We start from the raw sequence: 25,596 nt of genomic DNA on the forward strand, positions 1-25,596 counted from the left end.
AGCCTAGAAACGGAAATCCCACTAATACCATGCTTAAAACAGGAGTTCCTATGGTGGGCTCAGGCATGCCAGTCAAACCCAGGCCTGCCCTTTCGCAAGGGTCAAGCAAGCCAGACCATCACAACAGATGCTTCAGACCTAGGATGGGGGCGATATGCTGGACAAATGCATAAGGATTGTGGACACAGGACCAACTTCACCTGCACATCAACCTAAAAGAAATGCTGGCAGTAAAACTGGCAATCCAAAAGTTCAGACCATTTCTCAAGGAGGACCACTTGATGATAAGGACAGACAACACCACAGTCATGTGGTACATCAACAAACAGGGAGGCACTCATTCTTACCCCCTCTGCAGAATGACTTTGGAGCTGTGGACCCTGGCACTCAGCTACAACATCCAGTTACAGGCAATATTTGTGCCAGGAAAAGAAAACTCTCTAGCAGATATGTTAAGCAGGACCACATCGGATGCCCACGAATGGCAGCTGCACCGGATATCTTCAAGACCATCTCAAGAAATGGGGAATGCCTCAGATAGATCTATTCGCATCACCTTTCAATCACCAGCTCAAAAATTCTGCACAAGGACATTCCACCCACTAGCATGGAAAGTGGACTCGCTCTCCTTCAGCTGGAAAGGCCTAACAGCATATGCATTCCCACCTCTTCCCTTGATACACAAAGTACTACTAAAAATCAAGGAGGAACGTCCAAGGATAATCCTGATAGCTCCAAACTGGCCAAGACAGCATTGGTACCCACTGCTGAGGGGCATGTCTCGAACAATATGTGGCCAATACCCTGATGCCTTTGATGCTAACTCAGAACAACTTCAGCACCATGCATCCAAACCTAAAAACGCTGCAACTGACTGCATGGAACATCACATAGCAGCTGCTAATACAGAACTTTCACAAAGAGTTAAAGACATTATTCTTGAAGCATGCAGGCCTTCAACTAGAAGGAATTATGCTGGGAAATGGAAAAGGTTTGTCATTTGGAGTTCTGAAAGAGGAAAAGATGTATCAAACATAGATATGCCTAACATTCTGGAGTATCTGGCCGAACTACTACATTCAGGCCTGTCCTACTCCTCCATCAAGATTCATGCATCAGCTATTTCAGCAGAATACAGCTTTGATCCACCTGTTTTTCACACCCTTTGCTCAGGCAGTTCCTCAGAGGAATCAAGAATGTAAAACCTCCAAGGAAACCACCATTGCCAGCTTGGGACTTGAACTTTGTGCTAGAAAAATTGACACTATCACCTTTTGAACCAGCAGCAACAGCAGACCTACAACACCTGTCATGGAAAACTGCTTTCCTACTGGCAATTACTTCAGCAAGGAGGGTTTCAGAACTACAGGCCTTAATGGCAGTGCAACCCTTTCTAATCTTCCACCAAGATAGTGTGTCCATGAGGACTAATCCTACATTTATGCCTAAGGTGGTATCCAGAGTGTCTTTAAACCAGGCAATCCACCTACCTACCTTCTTTCCCAACCCACAAAACAGAGGGGAAAGAATACTGCATACCTTGGATGTACATAGACAGTTACGCTACTACTTGGACAGAACAAAAATAGCAGAAAGACTGACCAACTTTTCGTAGCCTATGCAACAGGAAGGGAAGGAAAAGCTATTTCCAAACAGACAATCTCCAAATGGATAGGAAATTGCATACGATTCTGTTACTCCTTCCATGGAAAACCAATTCCACAGAACATAAGACCTCATTCTACAAGGGCAACAGCCACTACCACAGCCTTCTTACGAGGAGTGGCTACCAAAGACATTATTGAGGCGGCTACTTGGACCTCCGTGCATACATTTGCCAAGCATTATAATTTACCTCTATATTCCAGATCCCGAGCAGGGTTTGCCACTGCTGTTCTGCAAGGGATCCTAAACACACCATAATCTACTTTTATCCTCCTCCCTAGTTGGCTATGGTATTCTACCCAGTTGTTATGACTGCAGATGCATCCATGAAGGACATAGTACAGTTTTGTACCTACCATAAATGTAGATGTCCGAATTGGATAGCATCTGCAGTCAGGATTACCTCCCTCCTTCCCTCTGTGGCACTCCTCGGGTGTTTACCCTTCTAATAGCTAGCTAGTGGGGGGATTTCTTTCATGGTGTATTTGTTTGTATTTATGTACATACATGCTTATTTTTGTGTTTACCTCTATCTTTTGGAAACATTGGCATCTATCCAAAATTTTTAGCCTTCTATAGGGCTTCTGGCATCTGGGGCAAGAAACACTGAAGAAAATGGCGTCGGCTGATGCTTTTATACCCGAAGACCAACAGAGATGACGTCGGGTGAAGTGCGACATCAGCCGAAGCCGGACCCGGACTTTGGAATCCGGCCGACTGAAGGGCTGCCTGACGACAGGACAACCCAGTTGTTATGACTGCAGATGCTATCCAATTCGGACATCTACATTTATGGTAGGTACAAAACTGTACTTTTTAGCTCCAGCCTCCCAACCATAGCTTTGGGATTCTACCCAAATGTAATGACTGCAACAGTGAAACACGAAGAACATATTATACCCCTGACGTCCTGGAAGAGAAGACAGCAACTGACGCAGGACCCAAGACTTTGGAATTCAGGCCGACTGAGGGCAACCTGCCAGCAGATTACCCAAATGCAACAGTGAATACACTCTAACATCTACATTTATGGCAAGTGTACACAACTGTACTTTTTCCCAGTTAATGGCAGGGTAGTTGAAATCACCTAGTATTAGGGTGTTTGGTTGCATCTTAGTATTTTCCAGTATGTTTAGAAAGGTGTAATGAGAATCTTGGGGCATGGTGGGGGATCTGTAGCAAGCTACAATTTGGATTGCAGTCTTACCTAGTGTTAATTGCACCTGGAGAATTTCAGATGCATTGTGTTGGGTAACTAGCCTGGAGGTATGAATATCCTTGGTGAATATGGACATTTCTCCACCTTCAGTGTTTCGGTCTTGGTTTTGTGGCCGAAACGTGTGGTAAGAGTTGTAGCCTGGTATTGCAGGGGTGCTCTCTGGAGCCTTGAACCAGGTCTGTTACTGCACAGATATCGATGTTCTCCATTTTTAGGAGTGCATCGAGAGAGTGCATTTTGAGGTTTAGACTTCTAGCATTGAGTAGCATTACCTTCAGATTTTGCATGCTTGTATCTGTTACAGTGGTGGTTTTATCCTTTGAACCTTGCCTAAAAAAGCCACTATAGGGGTGGCAAGAGCTTTAGCCAGTAGCCTGAATCCCAGGGGTGACAGGTGCAGACCATCTCTGGCAAAGCATCGTGGTTTGTCTATCATGTCTTTCCAGGTAGACTGGTACTAGATCCCCTTTGAATGACACCAGAAGCTTAGCCAATTGTTGAAGTCAATCATTTTGTCCTTATGCTGTGGTATAATTCTGGGCGAAAGCAGGATGCTACTCAGGGCTAGAGTCATACCTGCCTGGGCCACGTGATCACAGAGCTCTTCATGTCTCTCTTCATGTAGTCCAGGGGAGGTACGTCTCAAGTCATTCACTCCAACATGGACAATGACAATCGTATTTCTACTTGTGGAGTGACTTGAGTGCTTGCGTTGTGGCGGATCCTAGCACACTGTTATTTTCTCCTTGTTCAGCCTGGTGAGTGGGACATCGGTGTGCCTATGACTAAAGTGTTGTGTACATTGTCTTGCCTTAGGGGCTGTTGTTGGGTGGCACACTGGTGATGATCATGTTTCACTGTTGCAGTCGTTACACTTGGGTTATCCTGCTGGCAGGCTACCCACAGTCGGCCTGAATTCCAAAGTCCTGGTCCAGCGTCTGTTGCTGTCGCCTCTTCCCTGACATCAGTGCACCAGGGGTATAAAAGATGCAGCCGATGCCATTTTCTTCAGTCTTTCTTGCCACGCGGTGCCTGAAGCAAAAGCAGTTCGCAAGTGCCGGTCGGCAGACGAATTTCAGATCCGAAGTCTTCATTAAAGCTAAGTACCCCATTGGGGAAACTTTTTTTCTTGCTCCAGACCGATGTCAGAAAAAGTTAACAATTGTATTTCTTGTGGGAAGCAAATACCTCATAAGGATTTTCATTCTTAACTGTATTCCTTGCCTAGGCCCTGACCATGACGTTGCTAGCTGTCAGATGTTCATCGTGTTACCCTGCTGCAGTCATCACACTTGGGTTATCCTGTTGTCAGGCGGTCCCGCAGTCGGCCGGAATTCCAAAGTCTTGGTCTGGCGTCGGTTGCTGTCGCCTCTACCCTGATGTCAGTGCGCCAGGGGTATATATATAATGCAACCGACGCCATTTTCTTCAGTCTTTCTTGCTGCGCGGTGCCCGAAGCAGAAGCAGTTCTCAAGTGCCGGTCGGCCGACTCCTGAGATTTTCAAATTCGAATTTCAGATTCGAATTTCAGACTAAGTACCCCGTTGGGGAAACTTTGCTTGCCTCAGACCGATGTCAGAAAAAGTTAATTGTATTTCTTGTGGGAAGCAAATACCTCATAAGGATTTTCATTCTTATTGCATACCTTGCCTAGGCCCAGACCACGATGTCACTTGTCGGTTTTGTGCTAGGTTTAATAAGCGAACTATTAAAAGACGCTTTGATTTCGCACGACACTACTTCAGTAGGAAATTTAACTACAACATGCCGTCTGAGCAACCGACTACCGGCGTGCACAAAAAATGCAGAGATAAGGACAGGCAGCCCAGGCCTAAGCCAGATTCCGAGGCCTCGGCTGATCCGGTCTCCGGTCCTCAGTGAGGCTCCGACGCAGCCCCTGACTACCGCAGATCTGGAACCCGAAACCGCTACGGAAATTTTGACTGAGTGTACCATGCCGACGCAGCCTCTTACATCAGGTCCTTCTGACGACTTTGCTTCAAAAGGCGACTGTGCTACAGAAACGCCATCAGTTTCTGAAGGCGTTTTCCGACCGACGACTCTCACCATTGAAACGTTTTCTAAGTCAAAGACTCCTTCTAAAACTAAAAGGACTGCACTTCAGTCTCCTGTTCAAGGCCCTGTGCCTAAGAAACAGAGGCTCAAAATGGCTGAAGATTTGATTTCTTTAATCAGGGGTTCACAGCCCTCTCCTGACAAAAGGCCTAGACAAGAGGAAGATTTTGCTTCCTCTTAGCAAATGTCCATTTCTTCAGACTCCTCTGAGGACCAAGACCATTCCTTCTCTCCTTATGAAGATTCTGATGCTGAGGACTGTATTCCCTCAGCCTCTCCTCCTGAAGACTACTCCTTTGGGGAAACTTTACACACTATGAGGGAACATTTTCACTGGGAAGGTCAAGACTACTCTGATTCAAAGAAAAGGCTCAGTTTCTTTTACTCCCCCAACACAGACCACTTGCCATCCCACCAGTTTTGGACATTGTGGATGATGTCTATTTAGAATCAAGTTTCAACCCAGACTCTCTACCTCATGCTCCGGCTAAGCCTGACAGATACTACAGAGTGCCTGATTCCCACAAATTTCTTTACAAAAGCCCAGTAGCTGACCCAGAGACCATCTCCCAGGGTCCCAGGGGGCTAAGACTTCTATGGCTAAAAACCCAGTACCTTCTGAGAGGGATTCCAGAGCACTAGACGGGTGGGGGGGGGAAGGTTTACACCTCAGCCACACTAGCTATGAGGGCATTGTCAATTTCATATGCTTAAGTATCAGCAATTTCTAATCTCTCAGTTAAAGCAAAGAATAACCACTCTCCCTCAACAATCTGAATTGAAAGAAGTACAGGATCTGTTGCACGCCACTGAGCAGGTGGGCAAACATACCTTACAATGTGGGTTTGATTCTTTGGAGGCCTCCTGCAGAGCAGCTGTCACTGGGTCTGTTATACGTAGGCATGCTTGGTTAAAGGAACAAAAACTCTGCCTGATCATGTTAAAGCAAAACTTCTAGATGCTCCCTTACAGCAGGATGTTCTTTTTGGAGTTAAAGCAGAAGACGTTTTAAAGAAAATGGAAGATGAGGCAAAATCTATGCAGACAGTCAAAGATTTCCTACAAGTACAACCCCCTCGCTTCAGCAGAAAATGGCCAACAAAAAATTGGTCCTTTCCAGCCCCTGACAGACCGCAGAGGGGTAAATACAGATGCCCAAGGGGCAGAGGACAACCACAAGCCCAGTATAAACCTCACCAATGGGGCACTACAACACAGAAGGGAGGAGAAGGCAGGTCTCAATCCACCAGAAGGCAAACTCAATGACTTGCACCTCATCTGGCCAAGCAATACTCTCTTGGCAGCCCCCTTGGGGGGAAAACTCGCACTTTTTGCAGACAACTGGCAGATGGTCACAAAGGACAAATGGTCCTAGACATAATTTTACGAGGATACAGATCCCACTTTCACACCTTGCCAATGAAAAGAGGAATGCCAAACCTGCCACAGAATCAATGGACAGAGGCACAAAAACAAATTACAGCTCTCATGGACATGAGCCATTCAACTGGTACCTACTCGAGAGCAAGGCCAAGGATTTTACTCAAGACTCTTTCTAGTGCCCAGAAAGGACAATGCCTGGAGACCAATTCTGGACCTTTCAATTCTAAACACTTACAAGTACCCAAATTCAAGATGCTAACACTACAGCAGCTACTTCCCATGTTGGGCAAGGAAGCATGGCTAGCAACGTTGGACCTCAAGGAGGCATACCTGCATGTCCCTATCAGACAAAGTTGCAGAAGATACCTCAGTTTCATTGCAGGTTCAACCCATTACCAATTCTCTGCACTGCCCTTTGGCTTATCTACTGCACCCAGAGTTTTCACAAAATGCCTGGCACCAGTAATTGCATACTGCAGACAAAGAGGAATTAAAATATATCCATACCTGGACGACTGCCTCATCCAAGCAGAAAGCAAAGACATTCTCTTACATCATCTGGCCTTTGTAAAGCATCTACTAAACTGCCTGGGGTACACAGTAAACGAAAAGTCAAAACTAGGACTTAAGTTCCAGTCAGATGCCCATCTGTGAAGGAAAGAAGGGGCAACCTGTCACAGCATATTTCCATGTGGTTATCCCATACTAATCATTTTTTTATTTTCATTATGGAAAGAGGCTTCCAACCAAGACCACTATACTGTGTCTGGCTACTTCATATTCTAGGGACAGCAACTTGGTCATCTGTACACGCTTATTTTTATAAAATTGACTCAGACTCCTCCTGATCAAGAGCATGCTTTGTTAGGGCTATTCTCCAGGGACTCTTGGACCCAGGCCCTTCTCCCTAACTAAGCTTTGGTAATTTATCCCATATAGCTTAAGATATTGCAACAGTGATCTAATGAGGAGCATTGTACAGTTATGTAAATAAAATTACCCTAATAGTAGATGTTAGAATAAATTGCTATTGGATTAACACCCTCCCTTCCAACACCCTTTTTGGTGGAGTTTTTCTTATTAGGTCTTATTCTTCCACCTGATCTCTCAGGATGGAGTTAAGTCTTATCCCTGCCTTTTTCCATTTTTGCTGGCTCATAACCTGGTGTTTTAGGACTGTGGCCTCTTGAGAGGCAAGAAAGCACTACATGTTGGTGCCTGTACATCTGTTTTTATACCCGCATGCTGTTTTACCTGCTCAGATATGCAGGCACATGGATGGTGCCATGGAGTTTTGGCTACTGGCTTGATATATCCCCATATAGCGTGGGCTGCTACAGTTTTCTATTCAAGCATCTACTGATCTTAATTGACCACTACTACGGCAACTTGTCGTATAGCTTGTATCTTGCCCAGGATACAACAGGTGATTGGTTTCCAAAGCTTCAAGGGTACATTCTATGCACCCATACCTTTATTCAGCCCAGCCTTAAGCTGAATAGAGTGGTTTAGGCCCCCAAACCTTTCATAACTTTCCTGCTGTGGAAGGATTTTGAGGATTAGAAGTTTTGCCAACACTTTCTATTGCTACTCGAATAAGTTCCTTTGGCTCGGGTGGAAGGACTTCACATTTATGACCAACTAAACTTCTGTGAAGATGTATGTCTTGTTAAAAAGTTGCGTTACTATTTACCTGCTGCCAGGCTTCCTTGTAAATTTGTACCTTTTTGGATTTACTGTGAAACAATCTACAGTTTCTGTGCTCTTTTTCAGACACAAGGAGGAGGCATGTTTGGTCAGGAGAACACACCCTTCCTGAGTATGTTAAATCCAAAATCTTGGATGCTCCCCTTGACGACTATTTTCTCTCTGGACTGTAGGCTCAACTGGAAAACCAGTCCACATCTGTACAGACTGTAAAGGACTTCTTTCAGGTTCACCCACCAAGGTTTAGTAAGATTTGGACCCTGTCCCGTTCCAGCATAGGCAGAGGGGAGGAGGACTACAAGGAGAAACTAGCAGCAGACAGCAAAATAGATGGCAAGTGGCTCAAGGAGCAAAGCCTACTGGACCCCAACCTCAGGGGCCCAGCAGGGTTGATTCAGCCAGGTCCTTCCATCTTCCTTTTAAAAGTCCCCCACCACCATCAAAACTTGGGAGGCAGACTGTTTCTAGACTGTTTGCTAGACATTACCCAGAACAAATGGGTCATCCAGATCTTAAAGTAAAGATGCAAACTGTAATTTGACACTCGAGAAACTATCCTCTCCGTTCCAGATGGTCCTCTCAGAGATAGACTGCTGCAGATCAACCTTTTACTAGACCAGGGCTCCATAGAACCAGTTCCCCAAAAAAGGGGGCAAAGGATACTTTTTCAAGATTTTTCTTAATACCAAGAAAAGAAACCTGGAAACCAGTACTAGACACTGCTGATAAGTTCGAGGCTTCCCAAAACACAAATGTTAACTGTCCAAAAACTCCTGCCCATTATTTCTCCTCATACTTGTACAACCACTCCTAGATCTAAAGGACTCCTACTTCCATCTCGTAATAAGAATTCGCAGGAGGGGGCAGGTCCTTTTCAGGGCAAGTAGGAAACATTATCAGTTCTATGCTTTGCCCTTTGGTCTGTCTACTGCTTCTAGAGTCTTTATAAAATATCTAATTGCAGTAGTTGCATATTGCAGGACAAAAGGTTTCTAGATTTATCCTAGTCTAGATTGCTTAATTCGGGCAAAATGTGAATGAACTTAGTATCTCTTACCAAAGCGTTGACTGCTTCTCAAGCCTGGGATTCTTCCCTAATTTAAACAATCAAATTTGACTCCCTCTTGGGGAATAGTTTTCTTCTGGATACAAACAGATCACCTCCCTGCCACGAGAAAGCGGACTTCTTGACCCAATACTGCAATCCCTGCTTCATCTGGTATCTGTGCCTACCAAAAAGCTTCAGGACTCTTGCGGCTCATAGTCTTAATGATTACCTTTGCCAGACTACTCACAAGAGAAATCCAGTGTACCTAAAAATGTATGGGTCAGCACCAACATCCCTTGAACCACCAGATAAAAACGTTTCTCCCATGCCTGAAAAAAAGGCAAGCTGAAAGTGGTTGGAGGAGATTCTTCAAAACAAGCGAGTTTCCATTCAGTACTCTCCAATAAAGTCATGACCTCAGATGCTTCAGCAATAGCATGGGGTGCCAACTTGAGTGGCTTTCATGTGCAGGGCAGTGGGAAGCAGTTCTCCAGAGTCACGTACATCAGAATGTAATTTTAATAGTATTCAAGGGCTTGATTGCATTCAAAAATGTTTGGAAACCATGCAAACTGTCAATACCACAGTGATAAGGTACTTGTATTCCCTCTACTGCCTAGTTATGCAGATAGTGTGCTAGAAGGTGCTGCCCCATATCTGCTGGAAAGCAACAACTTGGCAGACTACCTGAGATGATCAGTGTCTGACCCTCATGAGTGTGTGCTGAAAAATGGATAGGTGGTATATGTCAAAACTAGACTGCTTACCTCCAAAGAAAACTGACATCGGAAAGCATCACACAAGGACCAAAGACACCAAGGCTTGGGGTTCAGACTCCTCCTTCCCATTGACATGTCCATTTCTATACGCTTTCCCTCCCGGCAGAAGTGATTTTAATTGCAACCTTTTGGCCAGGGCAGTATTGGTTTCCCCTGCTACATTGCAATATCTGCCTCAGCAGAAGGTGAACCTGTTGACAAAACATAGGCACCACCATACACCCTCAACTTCAACACCCTGAAGCTTAGTGTGGCTTATCTGATCCTTATCCCTCAGGGAAAATGTATGTATATGGAAGTTTTACCCATTCTGAAAGAGTCTAGAAAGCCCAGCACTAGGGAATGCTATCTTTAAAATGGAAGAGATTTTATGTATGGTGTCATGCCAAGAGCCAACAACCTTTTATCAGCAAAACTATCCTTGGTACTACTTGGCTGAGCTCTTTATGAAAGGTTTCTCATATTCGTCCATTAAAATTTGTGATTCTGCCATAATTGCTTGTCATCCCATGCAAATTCCTTAAGGGGGAAATGGTTCTTAAGGGTGTCATCCACCTCAAGCTTCCAAGATTAGTGTCTGCTGCTTCCTGGGACTTAACTTCTGTTTTGGAGTTGCTTAACTGCAGATGTCCGTTCATATCACTGTTGCAGTATTCTTAATCTCTGAGATCTGGCAAGGATAGCCCAATGTCTGACCAGTAAACCAAAATTATTACGTAGGGAGCGTTGTACATGGTATATGCACCCCGTTCAAGTGTGGAGTCTGACACACACACACTGCCAATTCAGAACTTCATTGACACCAGTCTGAATGCAGTTGTCCTGTCTCAGTTCATCCTTTACTTTGCTGATTTACTGAAACTACATTTTTCTGGGTGCCCTGTTTTCTTTTTCCTTTTCCTTATATTTACTGGGTTGCATGTGATCCAAGAAAGGGAAATGTCAGTGCAGGAGGCAAACTTCCTGTAAGGATTGCCACAGTAGGTGCTTGTTTTTGCTTTGGTGTGTCCCACGACCACATGCAGTGCTCAGTCAGGCTTTGCAGTGTCACCTTTCTTCCCTTTCTCTTTACCTTGAGAACTGCCATCCTCAAGCTTTCTGCTCAAGGTACAGTGGCAGAATTCACTTGTTGCAAGGTCCAGCTGCCACTTAAGGCCAAGAAGTCTGGGCCTGAGTCTGCTGCTGTCCAGCCTCCACCGGACATTTCGAGGTGAGTGAGAATGCAGAGGATAGCCCAGCATTGGTTTACTCTGCCACAACCTTATTGGAGGCCAGTGTGGAATCTACTTCTTGCATGTCCTTGGAGGCCTTGCAGACATCTGCTACTTATGTTGAGGGAGAAGTACAGCTGATCATTACCGATGGACCTAAAGGGATTCCTCAAGTCACTGCATGGGAAGAGGTGCCAGGTAGCTTGCTTGAATGTAGGCAGGGGTCTGAAACTCCATGTTTTGTTAAAGTAGATGTCCTTATGAAGAAAAGGTAAAAGAGCTAAGAAACCCAATAGATTCTGTAAGGTGCCACAGATGTCTGCAAGTCCCTGTATAAATGGCCTTCCTCTGATCCTGCAGTGATTTCTGTTTCTGCTGATAAGCCTTCTAGACTGCCTTTTTCCCAGGCTCCCTCCTTTGGATAAGGCAGTAAAGCCATAAAGAGGATTGGAAAAAAGGTATACACTTCTGCTACCTTAGCCTTCAGGGCCATTACTTAAGACTGATATGGCAAGGTGCATAACTCTTTCCCATGTTGGGAAGCTTGTTTCTGATATGCTTCATTCTGAGGTTAAATCTTCAACTGCTCTTCCTCAGTTCTACCTGTCAGGTTGCTCATCACTCTCTTAAATGCAGTTGTGCAGCAGATATCCTCTAGGGTCACTGCCTCCATCTCTGTGATGAGCTACTCCTGGCTTCTCCTTCGGGTCTTGCCAGATTGCTAACGCGGAACTTCTGGATGCTTCCTCAGGTAACCAGAATTGGTTTGGTACAGCTGTGACTGACCTTTTCTATACCTTACAGGATCAAGGTAAGGTCATGAAAGATTTAAAGCAGGTCTGCCTCTATTCCCAAGTTAGAAGAACTACCCTTTAAAACTGTCTAGGTGGCCTACACAAAAAATAAATCTTAAGGTAAAAGGCTCCTAGGTGCGTTTTCTGACAAGCCTACTCAAATGTCCAGGCTCCAAAAGCAGTCTTTTCCTGACAAATATACAGTCTGTCTGCCTTCCTTTCCTTTCAGCCAGGTTCCCTTGTCCCCCAGGCTTTCTTTCCATCTCACTTTGGCAGTTGATCACCACCGACACCTGGGTTCTGTCTGTTATCTGTCAGGATTACTTTGATCTGAAAGGCCCTTCCTTCCTTTTCTAGAATTCCTCAACCCCCCAATAAAACAGCTGTCTCATTTTCCATGAGTATTGCAGAGTCTGCTTGACCAAGGTACCATTCAGCCGGTTCCTCAGACAGATAAGGGTTTGGGGTTACTCATAGATATTTCTAGAACACAGGAAAGAAGCATCTTGGAGATTTGTCCTGGATCTTTCCATATTGAACACTTTTCACATAGTGTCTTCCTTCCAAATGCTGTCTTAAGACTTTCTGCTGCTCCCCCCAAGCCTTTCTGGTTTCCTTTGATCTGAAAGATGCTTACTTTCATTATCCCATCTCCCCTGTATTCAGTAAATTTGTTTTTCTCCATTTCTTTTCTCACTTTCAGTTCAGTACTTTGCCCTTTGGGCTTTTTTCGGCCCCAAGGATACTTTGTCTAGCCCTTGTAGTCACCTTTTGCAGGTTTCAGGGTATCCAGATATTTCCTTATCTGGGCGACCTCTGGCTGCCGGCACCATTTCAAGGTGGTGCAGGATCTTCATTTTACCAAGCTTCTGTTGCACAGCCTGGCGCTCACGGTCAGCCTTCAGAAGTCAATGTTTACTCCATCTCAGGATCACATTTTCCTAGGCTGCAGGTTCGAGACTGTTCCACCACTGGCATTTTTTTCCTACCTCCTAGGCTTTGTCATGCCCACATTTTCTGTCCCTGCTTCCCACGTCCTCTGTACCAGCCAGGGAGTTTCTCAGATCTCTGGGGTTGATGGCCTCCACTATCCTGGTATGAAGGCTTACCCAGGGAAGCATGGAAACTTTCAGTGGTGCCTAAAATGTGTGCATTCCACACCTCCATCCACTGGTCCATCTCATTCCTCTACTATCCTCTGTCTCAAGCTAGAACTTCATTGGTGGATTTGGTAAACGCTGTTTCAATCCAGGTGTTCCTTTCCACCCTCTTCAGCCTTCTCGGGAACTGTTCAGACATATCAGAGCTGGAGTGGGGAGCTGCTTCAGGCACCCTGAAGGTGCAGAGCCTTTATTCCCCTCAGCAGACGATAGTACCTGTCTTTGTAAAGGGAATGAAGGCTCTCATTCTGGCCCTTCATTGTTTCCATGCACTCTTGGTCCCAGGTCCTTTCAAGGTTTATACAGTCAACACGACAGTCATGTGATGCATCAACAAACATGGAGGCACCAGATCTTACCTTTTGCAGGTTGGCCCTTCAGGCATGGGAGATGGGCATCAATTTTCAGGTCACTCTACAAGCAGTCTGTGTACCTTCAGAGCGCAGTCTTGTGGCATATTTTCTCATCAGATCCAGGACACAACCTCACAAGTACATGCTTCACTGGAATGTGTTTCTAGACGGTTAGTGGGATATTCCTCAAGTAGATCTCTTTGCCCTCCCCTCTGAACAGGCAGTTGCCTCAGTTCTGTTTCAGAGTTCCAAGCCTTTTGGCTTGGAAGGTGGACTCCATATATTTCTCTTGGAAGGGAATGTTTCTGTATGCCTTTCCTCCTCTCTAAAGGTCTTTCACAAAGTTAAGGAGGCCACTCCATTTTGGCCCAGACAGCACTGCCCCCCCCCCCTTATTCCATATGGCCAGGGGCAAGCATTCCAAGTTACCTCATCCCACGGATCTTCTAAGGACAAGGGAACGTCTCCCACCCTCATCTGTCTCCAACTGATGCTTTGGTTTTCTGAGGATGAACTTGGGGTCGTACAGGAGGCAAGGAAATCCAATAGCAGAACATCTGTCCAAATGGAAGAGATTAGTGTCGTAAACATCGCCAGGAGCCCTTTTTATTGGAGGCCCCCTTGGTTCTTAACTGTATGAACTACATACTGGCTTGGCATATTCAGTGAAAGCCCAATTATCTGCCATTTCTGCCCATCTCTCACTTATTTTGGCCTTTAAATTTGAGGTCAAGAAGTTTCTTAAAGGCGTCCGTCATGTTAGACCCTCAAAGCTCATTCTCTTATTTTTATCCTTGAAAAGCTGACTTGGGCTCCTTTTGAGCTTGACCCCACTACTTGCAGAATTGCACCTGGAAGACTTGTTTGCTTTAACATCTGCCTGAAGGGTATTATTGGCCTTGATGGTGGACCTTCCCTTTTTGTTTTCTTAGAGACTGGGTGTCTGTCCATACGAATCCTCCTCTTATGCCCAAGGTGGTAAATGAGCTGTCCCTTAATCAGTCTGTCCAGCTTCCTGTTTTCCTTTCTTAGCAAGCTGCTAGTGAAAAGATTAGTCATTACTTTAGATTTGCACAGACAGCTCAGCTATTTAAACAAAAAATGCCTTTCATAAATGTGATAAAATTTGTTTCCTTTCACAGCAGATCATTGGTTTTGTGGTTTGTAAGCAAACCATTTCCTCCTGGATTTCTAAGGCCATTTCTGTATTTTTATACTTTCCATGGTAAGCAGTTTTCTGCTTCTGTGTGGGCTCAATTTACTAGAACAGTAGCTTCCTCTGGGACTTTCTCCAAAGGTTTGGACACACGAAGCTGCTACTTGGTCTTCAGTTCACACATTCACAAAGTTTTATAAATTGGATGTTATTTCCAGGGTAGGTTTTGCCAAGGCTATTCTGCATGGGTTTGTGGAGGGCTGCTTCTTGCCTTTTCTGTAGCTTTTGTACTCTCCCAGAGGTGGAGTACTGCAACAGCAATATAGGAAGGCATAGTATTGTGTAAAATCATACCATAACAGTGGGCGGCTTCCTTTCCACTGTTGCAATATTCGGTCCCTCCCTTATACCCTCCCTTCTCTTCCTTTTGCATAGGTAATATTTTTGTACTAGCCAAGAGGTTTCTCTTCTTTACTCCTTTTTCTGGATATACATGTCCTCCTTTCCACTGGGGGTCCTAGTTGTGGGCCACTTCAGTTCTGAGTTGGGAGGGTGCGTGTGTCACCTATGTGCTCTACACTTGCACAAGGCATGTCTTGCATACAGCACTTCCCTAGGCGATAAAGGCTTTGGTGTACTGACTGGAAGTGGGTGTCCTTGGCAAGGGATCCCAGAGGTGATGAGTACTGCAGCAATGAAAAGGATATCTACTGTTATGGTAAGATTTTGCACAACTATAGTATGTAAGCTTTTAACTTGGAAGATGGCTTTTTTTAGTGGCCATCACCTCCGATTTCAACAAGAGGAACCCTGAGAGTATTCCCATCTTTCATGCCTAAGGTGGTCACTTAAGATATCTCTGAGTCAAGTTACTCCACAAACCAAGGGCCCTTCACACTTTGGATGTCCATATGCGGCTCTGGTAATTATTTGACAAGGTAAAACACAACATTTAGGTTTGTGTCCTTTGTGTTAATTGAACATGCCAGTTATTTTCTGGGGGGGGGGCAGCATGTCAGGACACACACAGCTACCTTCAGTAGAATATCCACCAAAGAAGTCGTGGAGGTAGCCACCTTGGTCCTCTATTCATATATTTTACCTTGTACTGCAAACTGACCTCTTTCTAGAGCAGAGTTCGCCACTGCAGTTAGTCTTCTGGCTTCATCCTGATACTTTCCCAAAGCTAAGGCTGTAAAAACGGAAAGAATTTCCAAACCAAATCTAATGAATCTGCTGCACATCTATAAATCAAACGAGACTAGAGCTACCTATTCCAGGGACCTAAATATGGCTGATGTCTTGAATAAGATGTACTGGAGGGACAGATTTGTCTCCCAGCAACTGCCCCGTCTTTGGAATAAGCTGCCAATTCATGTGATGCAGACCACCTCTGACACTGTTCAAACCCAACCTGGAGAGTGGATGGGGCACCGTAAATTCTTACCAGGGATAACTCCCACAACCCTCCTAGGCATGGCCAGTCATAACCAAATAAACTTTGGGTATTGACTGGAGTATCTCTGGTAATACATTGGGATGAAATGGCTAGTCTTGAAATGACCTCCGGGTCGATGGCCTAGTAACCTCCTATGATCCTCTGAATCCTCACAAAGAGTTGTTGCTTCAACAGTGAAACAGAACATAGTAAACTTGTCTGATTACCATAAATATAGATGTTTGAATATCTTTACTATTGCAGTAGTCTCTCGCCATTCATTCCCTCTGTCTAAGCTGTGGTATGGGGTGGGGAACCCTATTCCTTATCCCTTAGGCTTTCTACCCAAGCACTGATGCTTTTTCAGCTTCACCTTAGTGACCCTCTTGGATGCTGTGTTGGTGCTTTGTGCTCCTGGCCTTGGGTTTGGAGAGTGAGGCGCCAGCTCTGGGATGGGGCAAGAAAGATCTGAGAAAATGGCACTAGCTGATGACCATGTCCTGACAGGGTGGGGGGCTGCCCGGCCCAGCCTGGGGGAGAAGGAAGTTACAACAGGAAGCTGCATGGAGTAAGCGTAACAGTGAAGATACTCTAACATCTACATTTGTAGTAAGTGGACACAGCTGTACTTTCCTCTGCCTCAGTGTGGACTACTTGACGCAAAACAAAAGTCAACTTGTACAGTCCAGTCAGAAGAGACTGAGGAAGGCAACTGGAATGATGTAACACTCATCCGTGTTGGGCATATTTTTTCCAAGGATCAGGTTTGTTTTCCCATTCTCCCTTAAGACACCAAAGGAAGTCCTACCTTAGTTGTCCTTGGTCCAAAAATGTTTGCCAAGTTAAACTTAGGATTTTTTGATTCCCTGACAGTGCCATACTTCCAACTGTTTACTCCCTATTCTAAGTAATGAAGTTACTCCAAGTAGACTTTCATTCCAGGTGTATTTAGTACATAGGGAGGAACTTAGGGGTTTCTTTAGGCCTGACTGCTGTTCTTGGGTGCATTTGCCATCTGAACAACTAGTGCTCGATTTCTACCAAACCCTCTTTGCTACAGGGTATGTAAGAACCAAGTATGGGAGTGGTTGGTGTCCATCTTGCACCGTAGGCATGCTGATGTACATAGGATGCCATTTGCCTAGCCAGTTGGGGAAGGTTAAAATGATCAGGATGAGTGGCTAGATATTGAGCCTTCTGTGCAGAAGTCTGTAGTCAGCATTACATCAGTGAATTTACTCAATGCCTACAATTATGGTAATTTCTGCACAGATGTACTTGATGTGGCAGGCACATCTGGTGGCAGAGTTAGAGGACTCCACTGAAAACTGCTTGCTTTGCTTTGAAGAGGTTTCTTAGATTGCATTGTCACAGGCACCCATTATGCGTAACAATGGAGGCTTCTTGTAATTTAGTGTGGCACCCGTTCTGCAGGCTTTTTGTAATTGATTGTGTAGATGTGTTTTCAGTGACTGACACTGTAGCCTTGATAAACTTCCAGTAGTTAATCTCTGATAGTTCTTTAATTGGAAAATGCTTTTTCATCTTTGTGTAACAGTAACTTAACTTTTTTTGTATCTTTCAGCCGTTCACCAAGCCCCCAGAAAAGTCCAAGTCCAAATCAAGAGGAATAATGCAGAAAATATGAAGGAATTTACTACTGTTAACTTTTTAGATGACCTTGATGTTGGTGCCTTTTCTGTGCATGCATTCCAAAGCTCTGCAGAAAAGCCCACTGTTCTAAATTTTCCTGAATGTTTCTGGTCTAGAAAACCTAGCCCAGTCTGTAAATTTATTTTTTTTATTTTGTATGCGTGAAAATAAGATTATTGGTTTTGTTCTTTGTTTTGTTAGTCTGACATTTTCTGATGGCCGTGGCTTTGTTACCTTTGAGGCTTTTACTTTGCCGGAACGCAGTACTGTAATAGGCAGCCATTGTACATTTTTACCTGTAGATACAGTTTTAAATAAATTTTATGTAAATTTTGAATTGTGTGTAACCACAGACCTTTTAAACGTAATGTAGAGGTCATTCCTAGCGTGGAGTTGTACACCTCATTTGTTTTCTTCACTCTTTTGCATCTCGAGGAGAACTTTAAGTTAATAGGCGTAAGCGAGCTATTTAAACACTGATAGCAGATGTTCAAGTGGTAAAGCATTTGCAAACTATACTTAACATACTATTTAGCAAATGGATGTTAGGCATACAAAACAGTGCCACAGTAACACGAGTGCAGAGTTTGTCTGCCTTTTGTGCTTGTTTGTAAAAGAAGTGTGTATGTATAGTTCTGGTGAAGTATGCTGTTAATTCTGTGATCATGTGACTTAAATAGTCATTGTCTTGGGTATTTTCCTGCATTTGGTATCAGTATCCATATCACTTTTGAAGCTTTTTGTCCAAAGAGATTTTTCCTAATGCTTCATTTGTGAGCATGCATATCCTTAAAGGAATGCTTCTGTAGCTGATCACCTATGGGGCTAAATTGTCAGACATTTGGATCCTTAGTATTGTAATAAACAGCCTGAGAAGACCAAGTACTGAAAATAAACATCACATGATAAGGTTTGTAGTCATGCGCATTTCAGTCATTTTAAGTTTACCTTTGCTTGCCTTAATCATAAAGAGAAAAAATGGAACAGAAAACTGCTTTACGTGACACATTTTTATGACTTAAATGTGTTCTTTGAGGTTTACCAGACTAGAGAATGTCACATGGCCTGCATTTGTAGATGTTTGGGATCCATCTCGCCTACATTCAGTACTGATGGGCTCGGAGCCGATCCCTCGGCTCCGACTCGGCATGCTATGCTATAGAGCGAAGCCTCTTATTGGCTGAGCTATTTCTTATCCCAGGATGCACCACCACTAATCCCCCAGATATTGTTTGTCTGCATTCATGCACACATACATAACTTGTTTATATAACATTGCCAGATGTTTCAAGATGAAACAGAATTCGGACCTTCTGATATCCTCTGATCTCCAAGGAAGGGGGAAGGAGGGTGGGTTATTGGGAATGTAGGCGAGTTGGATCCCAAACATCTAAAGTTATGGTAAGTACATAACTAAAAGATGTTATGTGATCCTATCTTGCCTACATTCAGTACTGATGGGACAGCGTCCCTAGCACCTAAATCCTGGGTAGCTCACTGGAAAACACTCCTGAGCACTGTGGAACCAAATGAAGCTCGTCCTCTAGATACCACATCCAATTTGTAGTGAGAAATGAAAGTGTGCGGGGAGGACCATGTAGCCGCAGCACAAATGTCACTAATGGCAAGCTTAGAATGGAATGCTATTGAAGTAGCCATAGCTCTTGTAGAATGAGCTTTGACAGAGGTCGTAAGCTCTTTATTAGAAGAGGAATAAGCTTGAGTAATACAGTCCCTGATCCATTTGGCAATAGTGACCTTTGTGACGGCTTTGCCCAATTTATTATCCGAAAAGGATACAAACAATTGATCTGTTTTCCTTGTTTGGTCCTATCTAAATGAAAACGTAATTGCCTGTGGACATCTAATGTGTGGAATATGTATTCCGCTTTGTTTGAATACTTCGGAAAGAAGACTGGAAGTTCTAATGACTGTTGTAGGCAAAAACTGGAACAAACCTTAGGGACAAAGGATGGATTTGGCCTGAGAGATACTCTATCTTTGTGAAAAACCAAGTACGGAGGTTTTACAGACAAAGCTTGAAGCTCTGAAACCCTTCTGGCAGAAGTAATCGCCACCAGAAAGGCAGTTTTCCACGATCGAAATTTTAACTCGCATGTTGCTGCCGGTTCGAAGGGGGAGGAAGTTAAGGCACGTAACACTACATCAAGATCCCATGGAGGAGCAGGATGAGAAATCGGAGGTCGTAAAAGCGCAGCACCTTTCAAGAAGGTCTTACACAATCTGTTGCTCATTAAAGGTGGGTTTATAGATTGGTGAAAATTGGAAATAGCTGCCAATTGAACCTTGATGGTAGAGACTGAAGAGCCTTGATTGAAAAGGGAAGTTAGAAATTTCAGTACTTCCGATACAGGAATAGTGATGGGATCCAGACCCCGGAGTTGAGCCCAAATAGCAAATCTCTTCCATTTGCTAGAATACAATTTCTTAGTAGCAGACTTGTGGGCCGAAGATAAAATGTGTACAACTTCCGGATCTAAGGTATGATTCCTGACTATAGTCGGAAGAGGAGGAGCCAAGCTGTCAATTTTAAGGTGTGTAGGGACTGGTGGAGTAGTCCCGACTGATGAACCAATAGGTCTGGGATCTGATCCAGGAACCATGGACCTTCCAGTGCATATTTCCGAAGATAGGGGAACCATACCTGACGAGGCCAGTAAGGAGCAACTAAGATCATCTTGCTCCCCAAGTGAGACGCCTTTTGGATCACTCTGGGAAGGAGAGGAACTGGGGGGAAAGCATATAGCAAGCCGGTGGGCCACTGATGGGCTAGTGCGTCCATAGGGCTCTCCCCCGGAGCCGTGGTGAGGGAGAACTTTTTGCACTTCGCATTCAGCGGAGTTGCGAAGAGGTCGCAACAAGGAATTCCCCATTTGCTGAAAATCTGATTTGCAACCGTAATGTTCAGAGACCACTCGTGTGGAGAGAGGATAGTTCTGCTCAGTTTGTCGGCTATCACATTGGACTTGCCCGGGATATGAGTCGCCACTAGAAAACGTTTGGTCGACACTGCCCATTCCCAAACTCTCATGGCCTCTCTGCAAAGGGGGTAGGATCTGGTCCCTCCATGCTTGTTCAGGTACCAGACAACTGACATGTTGTCGGAGTGAACGGCAATCACGCCCTGAGGGAGGTAATTGTGAAGGGCTTGTAGGGACAGAAACACCGCCCTCATTTCTAAGATGTTGATATGAAGTAGGGTCTCTTCCGAATGCCATTTGCCTTGGACTGACCTGCCCAGGGAATGCCCCCCCCCACCCCACCCCATCTGGGAGGTGTCCGTAGTCAAAGTGGCCACAGGAGGAGGTGGAACAAAGGGTCATCCCTGATCCAGATTGGAGGGCACCAGCCACCAGCGAAGGTCCCGTTTGCAGGTTTCCGTGATCCATATGAGGTGACTGAGAGGAAGATCCTGAAAGGACCACTGAGTTGAAAGAAGCCACTGGAGAATTCTCATGTGCAACCTTGCTAGGGGAACTAGAAGAACCATGGCGGACATAGATCCCAATAGCTGCAGGACCATTCTGGCTGGGGCTTTGGATCTGGGAAGTAAGGCTCGAACTTGAGCCTGTATGGTTTGTATCCTTTCTGTAGGTAGATAGACCCGCATTCGGTTTGAGTCTCTCTACTCCGATTTATGCGTTGAGACGCCAGCAACACAGTCTTTGGCCAATTGAAGGTGATTCCAAGGAAAGTGCTTAGTGATATCATGGCTTGTGGGCTCCGCAATAGTAGATGCTTGGAGGTGGCAGTTAGGAGCCAGTCTAGATACGGAAACACCTGGAATCCTGGACTTCTCAGGTGAGCAGTCACGACCGCCAAACATTTGGTGAACACCCTGGGGGCTGTGGTGAGACCAAAGGGCAGCGCGCGGAACTGAAAATGCCTCCTAGGCTGAAACGCAGATGTCTCCTGGACACTTGATGTACCATGATATGGTAATAAGCGTCCTTGAGATCTATGGAGCACATCCAAACACCTTTCTCCAGCAGTGGGAGAATGGATTGTAGGGTGACCATTCGGAACTTGGACTTTTTGACTGAACGGTTTAGAATGCTGAGATCCAAAATGGGCCTCAAGTCCCCGGTCTTTTGGCACCAAAAGAATCTTGAGTAAGTCCCTAATCCGATCTGGTCTGCGGGGACCGGTTGGATGACTCCTTTTTGCAGCAGCTTTGAAACTTCTGAGGCTGCAATTTCCCGTTGACTGGGTGGCTGCTCCGGGATTTTTTTGGACTGAGATGGGGAGTGAGAAAAAGGGATGGCGTAACCTCCGGCGATAATTCGAAGCACCCATCGGTCCTGAGTGATATTTTCCCAGGCTTTTAGGTGCCTCGAAAAACGACCCCCGACTGGCTCCGGAGCTGCACAGTCGGGCAATCTCTCAGGGACTGTGAAAGGCTGAAGCCACGAAAGTACTCGCGGTCTCCAGTGTTGCAGGGGCCTCTGCCGCCTCTGGGACGGCGTCTTCCAGAAGAATTTCCCCCTCCCCTGCCTCTAGAAGGGGGATCGTCCTGCTGTGAGGGGTAAGACTTCTGAGATCTACGGAACCACATTTTCCCTCCACTTTTAGCCTTGGGGTAAGGCTGAAAGGGAGTGGAAAATTGTGCCCCTACGGCAGTCAGTCTTACCTTCTTGCTCGCAGCGGGTCAATGTGTCCTTTACCTTGGGTCCAAACAGAGGACCCATCAAAGGGGGCGTCGGCAAAGGAAGACTTAAAGGCCTCCGCAAAATGACACAGGCGGAGCCAGGCTTGCCTCCGTAGAGCAATACCTGTACCCGCCGCTCTACTCACCCCTTCGGCCGCATAAGAAATGAGCCTCATGGACGAGTTTGAAATGGACAACAGCGTAGCCAGCTGAGAGCCAACCGTCTGGGCCAGCTGCTCAGGCAGGTTACCCAAGAGGGTATCTGAAAGTTCCTTAATCAGATCCCTCTGAAATCTGGTAAAGTGCGTTAGATAGTTCAGGGACCTCAAAGTAAAGGCCGCTGAACTTAAGGTGCGCTTACCGTACCGATCCATGCTCCTAGACTCCTTATTAGGAGGATGGACGGACGTCAAAGCCTCTGCTACATCTTGCTGGGTAGCAGATGCCACCACCAAGGCATCTACAGCCACACCTTTCGTCAAAAACTCCTTTTCTGGGGGTGCTGACAGGAACTTATTCGGACGAGCAGGCACCGGTTCCACAGAGTCTGGGTGTTCCCACGCCCTTCGACAGATCAAATCTAAGAGCTCGTCGAAGGGCGGAGACACCCAGGAGGCGGAGGGCTGAGCCCCGAAGGCCTTAAGGAACACCGGCTCGTCAGCATAAGGAGGTTTGGATTGCCAGCTGCCTCGTTGTTTAAGGGCTTCCAGGATGTCTGCAAAGGAGACATCATCTGAGGACGACTTAGGGGACCCCTCTGCATCATCAAGATCAGTGTCTGACATGAGAGACTCATCGGGGGAGTCGACGTGCTTCCTCTTGCACTATCTTTTCCTGGGGGGTTCCTCCGAAGAAGCTTCAGAGGGACCTCCAGGAGGGGGGGACCCCCAGTGGGGGTAACCTCAGGCCCCGGGGCTCCGCTGTCTAAGGACAGGGGGACTGCCAAAGACCCAGTCTCAGTATGCAGGGAAGGTGCTGGGGAGACCGTGGAGGTAGCCAAAGAAGATTTGGCTAACGCACTCCTCATGGCCCTGAAGGCGGGACCACCAGAATCCTGGGAAGGTCCCACCTCCGTGGCCACAACGGTAGATGGTACCCCCACAGCCGACGCACCGAGAGGAAGGCTTGGGACCGAAAACATCAGTCCCGAAGCGTCCCCCCCGGGGCCGACAGAGGAAGTCCGCATACCGAACTCCGACTCGAGAGCCGGGGTTGGAGTAAGGGTCGGGCCCGAACCGAAAACCTCCATCGGCTCCACCAGCACCGGCTCCAACGGTGCTGAGGCTGTTGGAGGAGGAACCATAACAGAGTGAGCCATCGGCTCCGAAGCCGAATGGGCTGGAGCCGAAACTAACTTTTGGAACACCGGAGACTGGAAGAGTCTTAGGAGCACCCTGTCGATGTCCGAATCAGACATCTTGGAGGATCTAGATGACACCGATCGGGTCCGAACTGACTTCTCCATCGGCTCCATAGGACTAGGGGACCGGCTCCGAATGGATTCGACTATCTGTTCCGAGGGAGACCTCAAAACAATTTCCCTCGGTGCCGAGGAGGGCTGAGGTGCCGAAGGGGAAGTGTCTGAGCTGGCAACCCTCATCGGCTCCAAAATCAGTGGAGCCGATGAAGGGTGACCCGCCTCTCGATGCCCCAGTCCTCTGCTCCGAAACCAGAGGGGTCGAGACTGGAGGCATCGAGGCAGACCATTCCGCCCTCTGCTCCGATGTCCGTGGAGCCGATGGAGAAGCCTGCCTAGGTGTTTTGGCAGTCTGTTCCGACAGACTGGACGGAGCCGACGCTTTTTTCTTCTTGGTAGGAGAGGAAGAGGAATATAAGGCCTCCTCGAAGGAGGGTTTAATCAGCCCTTTTAATATTAATTTATTCTTCCTCTCTTGGAGGACTCTAGAAGAAAAGGCGTGACACGCTACAGGACTCTTGTAGGTGCTTGGCGCCTAAACAATATACGCACGAGGAGTGGTCGTCCGTTATCGACATTTTGTAACCACACCTCACGCACTTTTTAAACCCAGAGGGTCTATGTTCCTTAGACATGCTGACTAACACTAAGAAAACAAGTTAAAGTAGCTGTTTGTGAAAGATTTTACCACAAAGAAAACTGAAACTAAGACAAAACACAATGTCAGAAAAATACACAAAATCAGTACAACAATCACTGAAAAGGAGGGTCAAGATCCTCTAACTTAAGCAGGTACTTGACCTCCTGGAAAAAACAAAGACGCTAGATAAGAATAGGGGAAGGCCCCTCTAACTTAAATGGGAAACCTTCCCTTAACCAAAAACACAATTTTCCTCAACAAAAGTTTTCAAACACACTCGTACAACAACAATAGCTGTTAAAACAGCTTTTGGGGTAAAAATAGCAAAATTCCTGACAGGAAACTTTGAATAAAACTGTACTTAGCCCAGCCAAGTTTGAGACCACATCCTAGCTTGTAAGCGGCAAACGAGATCTGGGCGATTAGTGGTGGTGCATCCTGGGATAAGAAATAGCTCGGCCAATAAGAGGCTTCGCTCTATAGCATAGCGTGCCGAGTCGGAGCCGAGGGATCGGCTCCGAGCCCATCGGTACTGAATGTAGGTGAGATAGGATCACATAACATCTTTCATTTCCAAAGATCTCGCATAACTAACACTGAAAATAAAGGGATCTTGGATAAAGTTGCAAAGGCAATGATTGCTTTTCCAGGATTGTTTTGAAAACCGTTTGTCCTTCATTTGATCACTGTTGTAGCAGTATTCACATATGGAAAGTATCTTGCCAAGTAAACCGTATGTCCAACATGTATACCTAAGCTTAGGCTCAGTTTGCCCCGTACATCTGCTTTATGACTTAAGCATGAAGGCTAGGGTAGTTTTCTATAAATACCTTGGTCTGGCATATCCACCTGCCACGTTTTGGGGTCATAAAAGGCTTAGAGTTCTCCATTTGAACCTGCCTCTTCCACCTTCTGCTTCCTGGTGCAGAAATTTGAGATGTCCTTCCTGATCAGTGTTTCAATATTCTTTAAAGCTGGGATGTCTGGCCTGAATACCAAAGCCTTTAGACCTTCCAGGAGCTGTATGTCCAACATCTGTCCTACATCCAAGGTGTAAGGTACATGTGGCATTAGAGTGCCTGAGCCTTAGATCTTTGCCACCAGTCCGAACACTGCCTTTGAATTTAGTCGCAAGATGTCTGCCACATTGGTTTTGCTGCCGAGTCATCTCAAGATAAGTGCCCCATTTGAGTCCCTTTATTTTTTCTTAACCTTTTTACATGTCTTC

General features: G+C 45.8%; 1 protein-coding gene across 2 annotated transcripts in view; it reads left to right on the forward strand.

Moving 5' to 3' along the window:
* The window catches only part of LOC122789112 (serine/arginine-rich splicing factor 7-like), a 431,411-nt gene extending 412,856 nt beyond the window's left edge, over positions 1 to 18,555 (forward strand). For both annotated transcript variants that reach the window (XM_044056355.1, XM_044056433.1), the window contains exon 9: positions 17,575 to 18,555. In XM_044056355.1, the coding sequence (XP_043912290.1) occupies positions 17,575 to 17,807 (233 nt within the window). In that variant the 3' untranslated portion in view covers positions 17,808 to 18,555. The remainder of the gene's footprint in view (positions 1 to 17,574) is intronic.
* Positions 18,556 to 25,596: the final 7,041 nt, after the last annotated feature.

The sequence above is a fragment of the Protopterus annectens genome, chromosome 1.part0 (genome assembly GCF_019279795.1).
Source record: "Protopterus annectens isolate FY-2018-M chromosome 1.part0, PAN1.0, whole genome shotgun sequence".
NCBI lineage: Eukaryota > Metazoa > Chordata > Ceratodontiformes > Protopteridae > Protopterus > Protopterus annectens.